The sequence below is a fragment of the Topomyia yanbarensis genome, chromosome 3 (genome assembly GCF_030247195.1).
Source record: "Topomyia yanbarensis strain Yona2022 chromosome 3, ASM3024719v1, whole genome shotgun sequence".
In the NCBI taxonomy this organism is placed as follows: domain Eukaryota; kingdom Metazoa; phylum Arthropoda; class Insecta; order Diptera; family Culicidae; genus Topomyia; species Topomyia yanbarensis.
The window spans coordinates 5955576-5965347 of record NC_080672.1 but is presented as its reverse complement, the minus strand read 5'-3'; the positions used below and the strand labels follow the sequence as shown (position 1 = coordinate 5965347).

General features: G+C 37.8%; 2 protein-coding genes across 2 annotated transcripts; one reads left to right on the top strand and one right to left on the bottom strand.

The window, feature by feature from the left end:
* The first annotated feature begins 1105 nt into the window (after positions 1 to 1105).
* LOC131689092 (superkiller complex protein 8) lies at positions 1106 to 2432 on the top strand. The gene is made up of 4 exons (XM_058973901.1): positions 1106 to 1233; positions 1287 to 1575; positions 1635 to 1873; positions 1930 to 2432. The coding sequence occupies exons 1-4, from the start codon at positions 1231 to 1233 to the stop codon at positions 2386 to 2388; spliced, it is 990 nt and encodes a 329-aa protein (XP_058829884.1). The 5' UTR covers positions 1106 to 1230; the 3' UTR covers positions 2389 to 2432.
* On the bottom strand, positions 2408 to 4270 carry LOC131689094 (protein NDUFAF4 homolog). The gene is made up of 3 exons (XM_058973903.1): positions 3956 to 4270; positions 2803 to 2891; positions 2408 to 2743 (listed from the first exon to the last, which is right to left on the bottom strand). Exons 1-3 carry the CDS (start codon positions 4098 to 4100, stop codon positions 2411 to 2413), a joined length of 567 nt encoding a protein of 188 aa, XP_058829886.1. The 5' UTR covers positions 4101 to 4270; the 3' UTR covers positions 2408 to 2410.
* Positions 4271 to 9772: the final 5502 nt, after the last annotated feature.

The window sequence follows — 9772 nt, the reverse complement described above, 5'->3', positions numbered from 1 at the left end:
GTTTCAAAATCAGCAACAAATAGAACGGCGTCGCATACCAGTTTTAAATTTTAAAATAAAACTGTTCGAAATTATAAAACAAAACGCTCTGCTGGGTATCTAAATGTTTCAATTCCAGTTCTACTTTGAACTCCTATTAAATAAAGCGCTCCTGAACATGCCCTTACGATTGTTTGAAGAGTTAACACGAAGGATTTTATTTATGCATCGATAGCATACTTTTCTATCTGCCTCTCGTTTTTTCTGCTGGGGCATACGTTGCGAAAGCTGCAGTTCTCTTTCTAGAGTTTTTCTATTCTAAACGTGTTTCAAAATCAGTAACAAACAGAATGGCGTCGTATACCAGTTTTAAATTTTAAAATAAAGCTGTTCGAAATTATAAAACAAAACGCTCTGCTGGCGATGTAAATGTTTCAGTTCCAGTTCAACTTTGAAACTCCTATTAAATAAAACGCTTCTGAACATGCTTTTATGATTGTTTGAAGAGTTAACACGCCGAATTTTATTTATGCATCTATAGCATACTTTTTTATCTGCCTCTCGTTTCTTCTGCTGTAAATTTTATGCATTGTGCATATTCGGTCTATCCACTCATTGAATGCTTACTAGAAGTATATGCATAAAAATCACCGCAGAAGAAAAGAGACGGGAATAGAAAGTATGCTAAATATGCATATTTTTATTTCTCAGTAAACGTTTATGTTTGTTTATGTGTCCATTTGAAATATTCTCGTCGATTTCTATCGCGGGCGCTTCAAAATTGAAGAATCCAGATAAATTTGAAGGGTTGGCAACAATGATCTGACTGGACTTAAAAGCGTGCTTCTACTGTAATCAGAGATGCCAGATTTGCAGACAAGTCTGCAAATTCGCAGACTTTTAATTTAAGCTGCAGATTTCTTCGATGACGCAGATATTTGCAGATTTTTTAGTTTGGTTGCAGATATTTGCAGATTTTTTAGTTTGGTTGCAGATATTTACAGATTTTTGAATGAAAAGGCTTTTGATTACACTAGCTTTCCTGACATTTTTGTTCTTCCCAGACTTTTAAAATTATTATTGCAGACATTTGAAAAAAGTACCTGGCATCTCTGACTGTAATAGTGACATTGACAACAATCCAATATAAATACGGCAAACTGTATTAAATTTCAATTTCCTTATTAACAACAGGTTACAGAACAACCGGTCTAGAATCGTTTATCTATCGTTAATCGTCTCAAAACAAAAATGGTATGTATTTTCGAGTAATTAAAGCAATTCAAATAATAAGTGTATAATTTTAGTATTCGCTTCTTCACAAAGAAGAGTCGGCACACGAGGAAAGCATTTGGGCTTGCTCTTGGGGTCGTATCAAATTGGATCTCGAGGAGCATGACAAAGAGGACGCAGATAACTCTAATGATTCTTTTAGAGCCAAGCAAACAGAATATCGCGATTTTGTTGTCACAAGTGGATTAGATGACCGTGTCAAAGTATGGGACGTAACCGCCAACAATCAATTAAAACTGCGAAATACGTTCACTGGGCATTCTTTGGGCGTAGTGTCTGTGGATGTCAGTACGAACGGAGAAAGTACTTACAAAAGCATGCATTGTATATCAGAACATAACTAAATAATTCCTATATTTCAGTAATTGCAAGCAGTTCCTTAGATTCAGGACTATGTATCTGGAAATCTGAAACCGGTGAACTGCTGAATCAAATAGCTCTCGGACCAGTCGATTTGTGGACCGTAGCATTTTCTCCCTGTGATACATACATAATATCTGGATCGCACGAAGGAAAAATTTCACTATATAATGTAGAAACCGGCAAACCAGAACAAGTGCTAGATCCCCAAAACGGAAAATTTACGCTGAGTATTGCATATGTACACAGCATTTATAAAGACATTTTACGCAGAAATTTATAATTATTTCTTTTTAGAGTCCTGATGGCAAATACATCGCTAGCGGTGCCATTGACGGAATAATTAACATCTTTGATGTAGCAGCGGGAAAAGTGGCACAAACACTTGAGGGTCATGCTATGTCCGTCCGGAGTCTTTGTTTCTCACCCGATTCTCAGATGCTCCTTACTGCTTCTGATGACGGACATATGAAACTGTACGATGTAGCTCATTCGGATGTAGTTGGGACTTTATCTGGACATTCATCTTGGGTATTATCGGTGTCCTTCTCTGGTGATGGTCGAAGCTTCGCATCATCATCAAGCGACAAAACTGTCAAACTGTGGAATGTTGCAGAACGTCAATGTCTCCATACCTTCAACGACCATCAAGACCAGGTGTGGGGTGTTAAGTACAGCCCAGATAGTTCAAAAGTTGTTTCAGTTTCAGAAGATAAATGTGTGAATCTTTATGATTGTCCGCCAAACATTATTTGATTTTTAAAATAAAACAAAGTTTTCACTTTATTGAATCAGTTTTATTAGGTATTTTTAATAACAATTTTCGTTTTTCAAGTTTTTCATCGGGCACGTGTAGTTCAAAAGTTTTGAAGTAGCTCAAAATGTTGCGAATTACCGATTCCTTAATGTTATATTCCTTTGCTATCTTGCTTGTTGTCCATTCGGCTTCTGAGCTATGATGATCTGAAATGAATTTTATTGCTTGACGTAACGTGCAATGACCTTTTGCGACTTTTAAAGGTTCTAGATGCCCAAATTCAAAGTCGTCTGTAGTTGTTCGATCCGACGGTAGTGCTTTCTCGGTATCTTGTGCCCGAAGTGGCTCGTGTTCCTAAAAGACAATGTAGAATTTATGAACATTCCTTCTAATTGGATGGCGATAGATCATACCGAATCCGTTGAAGTAACAAACACAACTTTTAGTTTATCGTCTAGCGCCTTGTTCTTCACATTGAGCTCTTGTATCAGATCGGGATGTTCTAAAATTAATTATCATATGACCTTTAACTTTGTACTCAGTGAATTACGTATGCAGTGAGTATCAATGATTTAAATTAGTTTCGATTTTATTTCACGTAGCTTTATTTTTGATTTTATTGAACACGATTATTGTTATTGTTGCATCAGGTCTGTGCATTTTCTTCTGGAGTTGAACAAATAATTCAAGAATATGTACCTATCTAAAAGTCCTAAGTGACATCCACCTCGAATTCAGAAATACAGGGTTCAAGTTTCGTAAGTTTAAAACAATAGGAGTTTGGGAACGAATGTTTAAGATCGAACAATTGTGCCAATATATATATAATTGAATGATACTAAAATATGAAAGGTTTAAAGTTAATATATTTTAAAGTCATTTGGTAGGGGGCGTCCTTTTAAAAATTATTGGACATTTTCTTTTATTGCAAAATCATATGAGGCTGCACATGACTCTTTTTAGCAAATGTAGCATTTAAGAATATTGAATTTCTTCCAAAATTTTCGACAAAATGGGTACCAGACTAAGGGTTCTATATTGCTATTGTAGCTATTACCACAGGATTTTAGAGATCTTGGAGAAAAAAACTGACGGTAAACTTTATCAACTCAATCGAGCACAATTGGAATTCATCTCTGATACCTCTGTAGGAAAGCTGCATTATGCTCGATAGGTATTTTTTTGACTTTACTATACTAGTGCTTCTGCCTGGACATTCAGTACATGTTATGTGAAATTTTGAAATATTTCACGTATGTCCTTTCAAAATAAAAGTTACGACATTTCGACACATGCCAAATAAATGTCTTATTTTGAAACATGATTATAAAAATATGCTTAGATCAACATAGGGCAGAATGAAATCGGTAATATACGTTGTATATTTAGAAGTTACGATGGGTTTTCGGGTTAAGAAACAATTTGTAAGATTTCTTGTACACCCATGCAGATACCTTCCTAGCACGCCTTGTTTCGTTTCAAACAACTTTATATGTGATGTTTATTCTAAACTAGCAAATATGTTGCGAAAACAAAATGAAGACAAAATACATATAAGATACATACTTTTCAGTACTCTGTCCAGATCCTTTAGATTCGATTCGAATGTAGGCGCAGGTTGAGGTTTAGCTTGCGATATGACTTTTTGAGCGCGGTTTTCAACATTGTATAGGTTTGCTTGTCGAACAACTATTGACAAAACTTTTCCCATAATGGTTGTGGTTTGAAAATGAGTATTACTGATCTGTATTTTATTTATTTTTTGTCCTGATACTAGGTGTAAACCAACAGAATACCGTATGCAATAAAATTACAATTACAATTACAATTACAATTTATTGAAAATTGAATATGCACAAAGTAGTTGCACAAAAACAACTGTGAAATTACCAACCAAAAACCTCACCTATCAAAGCCCTCTACTGTACACGTATAGACTTATCCAGCTGCGTTAGTATTGTGCCGTTTTGACGTTTAAATTGGGGAGGAAAACAAATCATTTGCACTGCGAATTGGGAGGAAAACAAACCGCTTGTGGGCTTAAGGGGAGGGCGGTAGTATAAAAATGCGAAATCTCAGTGTGCGTATTTTAAACGTCAGATATCTCAATATGAACCAGTACAGGCTGCGTTACATAGCGGTACTTTCCAAGCCCCCGCTCGACCAGAATGACATTTGGTGCGCTGTTTGTTTACCTGGCTGATCAGCTGTTCACAGGTTTTCTAAAGAACAGCTGATCAGCCAAATAAACAAAGAGCCAGGGATGCCAGATTTACAGATATATCTGTATTTTACAGACTTTTGATGGTCTCCTACAGACGTAATCAGACATTTACAGACTTTTAAAAAAGTAACAGTGTTTAACAAAATTATACTAGAATAATTTGATTCTAATACGAGTGATTCCTTCACAATAGTTTACTAATTTCAAGCCACTTTTAAAGTAATAACCTAGTGTGAATAGGATTTACACAACCCTATACAGACTTTTACAGACATTTTAATTATTCTTCTACAGACATTTCACAAAAACATGTGGCATCGCTGCAAAGAGCGCTCCAAAATTTAATGTAATTCCGATCGAACTAGGGCTCGTAACGTAACGCTTGTAACACAGCGTGTTTTGATTGATACTTGTTTGACTCTCGGCAGCGATGCCAGATGCGAAAACAAGTATTTTGAAGACACTTCGACATAGATCTTTCATTAGGGCCTAAATCACAAATATAAATGAATTGAAATATTGCTATTATGACGTTATGCGTTTAAAACACTATAAGGTAGTGGTAAAAATTTATTAAAAATCGTTTTATTTCGATTAATGATTAAAGCAAACAAAACTGCAAAACATGCATTTTTCTTCGAGAATTCGACTTACGCTCTTCTTCTCAAATAGAATATAAAGGCGAAATTTACAGTTTCGGACAGAACTAGGGCGAATGGCTAATATTTGACAATTTTCCCTATTAAAAATATCATGTCGAGCTCGCCCATTTACCCGGCCCTACCTAGCAAGACAGAGTCTGTTTACACTCAGCTAACAAAACTTTTATCGAGATCTCAGTAGAAGTGACGTTTGTTTTGCTGAAACTCGGAAAATATATCGCGGAAAATCAGTAAATTAAAGCCACTTTGCTGAGCTATATAGTTGAAAAATTTTCTGACTTTTCAGCTGTGCGGAAATTACCGAACTGAATTGAGGGTGTAGCCCATTTACCGCACCCTTCTGAAAATAATGTCCACAGTTTAACCTTATCGCAAACGGCGAATTCTGAAGGGAGAAATCACGACCGGAAAGCCAATGGGTGTACCCCATTAGGCATAGATACGTTAGGCATAAGGACGTTTGGCATACGTGCAATTTTCCAAGAAGAAAATATGAAGACTTTTTTTCAATAGGTTCAATCTACAAAAGAGAGCCTCTCTTTGTTTACTTTCTCTTCCGCGAATTACTCGGTCACCTTTCTGATTTCCCTTCAACTATTTGCGTAATAAGCTAGTAAAAACCTTGGTCTTTCGAAACATACCGATAAATGTTTAAAAAGCTTTTTGGTTTTGCAGTAATAAGCGAAAGAGAATGCGAAAAAAGAGGGCTCTCATTTGCAAATTGGACCTATTGGAAAAAGTCTTCGTGCCTTTAAGAACAGCTCATGAAAGAAAGAATGGTGCATTTTATTATTCATTCAACGAATATACTCATATTGCTGTTTTTATATTATCTAATATGGGAGATAATATAGAAGCAGCCATATTCATATATTCATTGAACTGTATAATCTGGGATACAGTTCAATGATTATATTCATGAGGTCATCAAAGGTAGAACTACAGAATCTGGACTTTTTTCGTGTACTGTGAAAAGTCACCGAAATAAAAAAGGTATCGTCAACAAACGTAACAACCTTAGCCTAATGCGGATGCTGTCCATAATACTGGAAATTTCCATAGCTCCAAAGCTTAATTTTTGGTAATTATTCTGACTTATTTTTCAATACTTTATTACAGTTATATTGGTAATACATCCAATAAATTTGAAATGTATTTGAACCAAAACTGTTGACTTAAATGAGGAAAACATCCAGCTAATCTATGTAAAAAATAGAAAAAAAAATCTACACTAGTAAGGGATAAATATCTCGCATTGTATTTTTCATATCAGGGTGTCTTGATAAAGTCATACGATGGTATGGTATTGCAAAGTGCAGTTTTTTTCTAACCCGAAAAACGGGGGTAAGGTTGAAATATCTACAATAAATAAAGGCTTGCACTTAATTTTATGTTTTTATGAATTATGCCTATCGTCCATTATGCCTAACGTCCATTATGCCATTCGTGCATTATGCCTAACGTATATTATGCCAATCGTCCATTATGCCTAACGTCCATTATGTCTAACATACTTATGCCTAACGTATGTATGCCTAATGTACTTATGCCTAACGTATTTATGCCGAACGTCGCGCACCCAAAGCCAATTGGGCGTATGCACTATTTTAGTTTCAACCAACAAAAAACATATAGGAATCAATTCTTTGTTATATTTAACGTTTAACAATAGATGCTTTATGAAAAACCTTACCAAAAAATAATTTATATCTACAGTAAAAGCTACATTTAAAAAAGCAACGTAGAATATTCAGAATATTTCGACTTAGGCCCTACCCCGGATATACGGGCGAAACTACCATGAACACGGCCCGAACATAAACTTCCACCTGACAAAGAAGATCAAAGCCAGTGACACACCTCTAGTAGTTCTGCCGGAGTTTAACAAACTCGCAAGCAGATATAGTAATCATGTCGACCGGTCTCGAAACTGATCTCGCACATCGACATTCACCGGGATGTCCGGTCTCAGCTCAGCTGCCCTTTTGGACACAAGAAAATCACCCATGACCATCTTGTTGCCGGAGGGGATCCACGGCGCCTCATGCAACATTAGGCTTACCATCGAGCACTTAAGGTGAACCGATGCCAAGATCAAAGCCAGTGACACACCTCTAGTAGTTCTGCCGGAGTTTAACAAACTCGCAAGCAGATATAGTAATCATGTCGACCGGTCTCGAAACTGATCTCGCACATCGACATTCACCGGGATGTCCGGTCTCAGCTCAGCTGCTCTGTCGGACACAAGAAAATCACCCATGACCATCTTGTTGCCGGAGGGGATCCACGGCGCCTCATGCAACATTAGGCTTACCATCGAGCACTTAAGGTGAACCGATGCCAAAATCACAACAAAGCTTCGGGTATGTTTTCTAATTACGTTGAGCATCTGTGTGCGGTTAGAATGTACTACAACGATAGGAGATGGCACGCACACAAGCGCATCATTCAGCAATAAGCTGACTGATTTTTGTACAACGTGTTTCATTTGTTTTGAAAAAAAAGGTACATTTTTCCAAACCAATCAAAATTCTGTGAAGAAAATCTATTCATCTGCATGTGCTAACATGCTTACATACAATTTCTAAGCAATCTGAAACATTTAAGTTTCAAACGATTTTGTCTTGCGCGCCAATGCAATGTTTTGATTTTGACGATGAAATAAAAAGAAGAAGCAGAAACGACGGCAGCCATTTTAGCTGCCACCTTGTGACACTATTCAGAATGTCCTTAATAACCGAATGCCGCGAACTGGACGAACTTCGTCGATTCCACGACATCGGTTCAATTCGAGAAGCCCTGGGTAATGATCCGGTACGAGAGGAAATTCTCCTCAACTTTCTCAAGGATGCCGTTTTACTCAACAAGATTCGAACTCAACCAGTTGTCACTTTTACTATCTTCTTGCGAGTTCCATCAGCACAGCCTTTCCCGGGCTACACAGTATACACAGAATGGAATTTCACCACCACATACTGGACAACCAACAATCGAAACCGTCCGTGGTTCTTAATCTCTCCCTTTTTACAGTATGTCACAACTGTTCTGGAGCTGGTAAATGATAATCTACGACGAACTCCAACCACGCAACTTTGAAGTCGCTGCACTTCAGGAACTTTGCTTGACAGGACAAAGGTATGGAAAAGCGGGCATCGGCGGCTACTTTCTACCAGAGCTGTGGCACCACCAACCAGCTGGGAACCGGCTTTGTAGTGCTGGGTAGGATGCGTTAACACGTGATTGGATGGACTCCGATCAACGCAAGGATGTGTAAGTTAAGGATCAAAGGCCGTTTCTTCAACTACAACATCATCAACGTACACTGCCCACACGATGGGAGACCCGACGACGAGAAGGAAGCGTTCTATGCGAAGCTGGAGGAAGTTTACGATGGCTGTTCGCAACGGGAAGTGAAAATCGTCATCGGTATGAACGCTCAGGTAGGACGGAAGGTAATGTTTAGACCGATAATCGGGCCAAATAGCTTGCACACCGTATCAAATGACAACGGCCAACGATGCGTGAACTTCGCAACCTCCCGTGGCATGGTAGTCCGAAGTACCTTCTTCCCCGCAAAGATATCCACAAACCCAACTGGAGATCATCTGACCAACGCACCGAAAACCAAATCGATCACGTTCTAATCGACGGGCGATTATTTTCTGATATCACCAACGTTCGTACCTACCGCAGTGCGAATATAGATTCGGACCATTACTAGTTGCAGTATGCATGCGCTCAAAATTCTCGACGGTGTACAACACTCATCGTAGTCGGACGCCAAGGCCCAACAGCGCTACCTGGGCTGGAAGCAGCATTACCCACGGAAGAACAGCTGGGCGCAACTACTCCATAGAAAATTTGACAGTCGCGATACATTTTCCAGTCGACCAAGGAAATCGGTTGCTTTGATGTCGACCAATTAATTAACCGATTGAGTTGGGTTTTCGTCACGTCAGATTTAATCTGTGTAAATCTGGTTCCAGTTTTAAACTACCAACTAATCGACCGATAATTGGTTCAAATAGACTGATTTCAACAGATTTTGTCAGATTTTAATCAGTTATTGCGTCGGCAGACGCCCATATTAAACTCCCATAAGAGTCGGTGCAACAACCGACCGATTTATGGGTGGTATTTTTGACCGATTAGCGGTTCATAAACAATAAAATTCACATTGCATTCAAGATATGAGTCTCTGAAGCTTTAAAATATTATTTAAATATTGTTTTATATCTCAATATGCTGCATTCGTGTAGCCTTCATACTTTCAACAATATTGTTTTAAATGATGTTAACAATGCTGAAGGCTTATGCTTAATTTTTCATAATTCAATAGTAATTCTTCAAAAGGGCTAATGAGACTTTTGTAAACAAACTTATTTCGCTCATTTTTCCGCTACAGAGTTGAGTTTTGTGAAAAATACACATGAATCAACATCTTTGCCCTTGGTAGAATCAATTTCAAATGCTTTCTGTGTTGAAATGATAACCAAT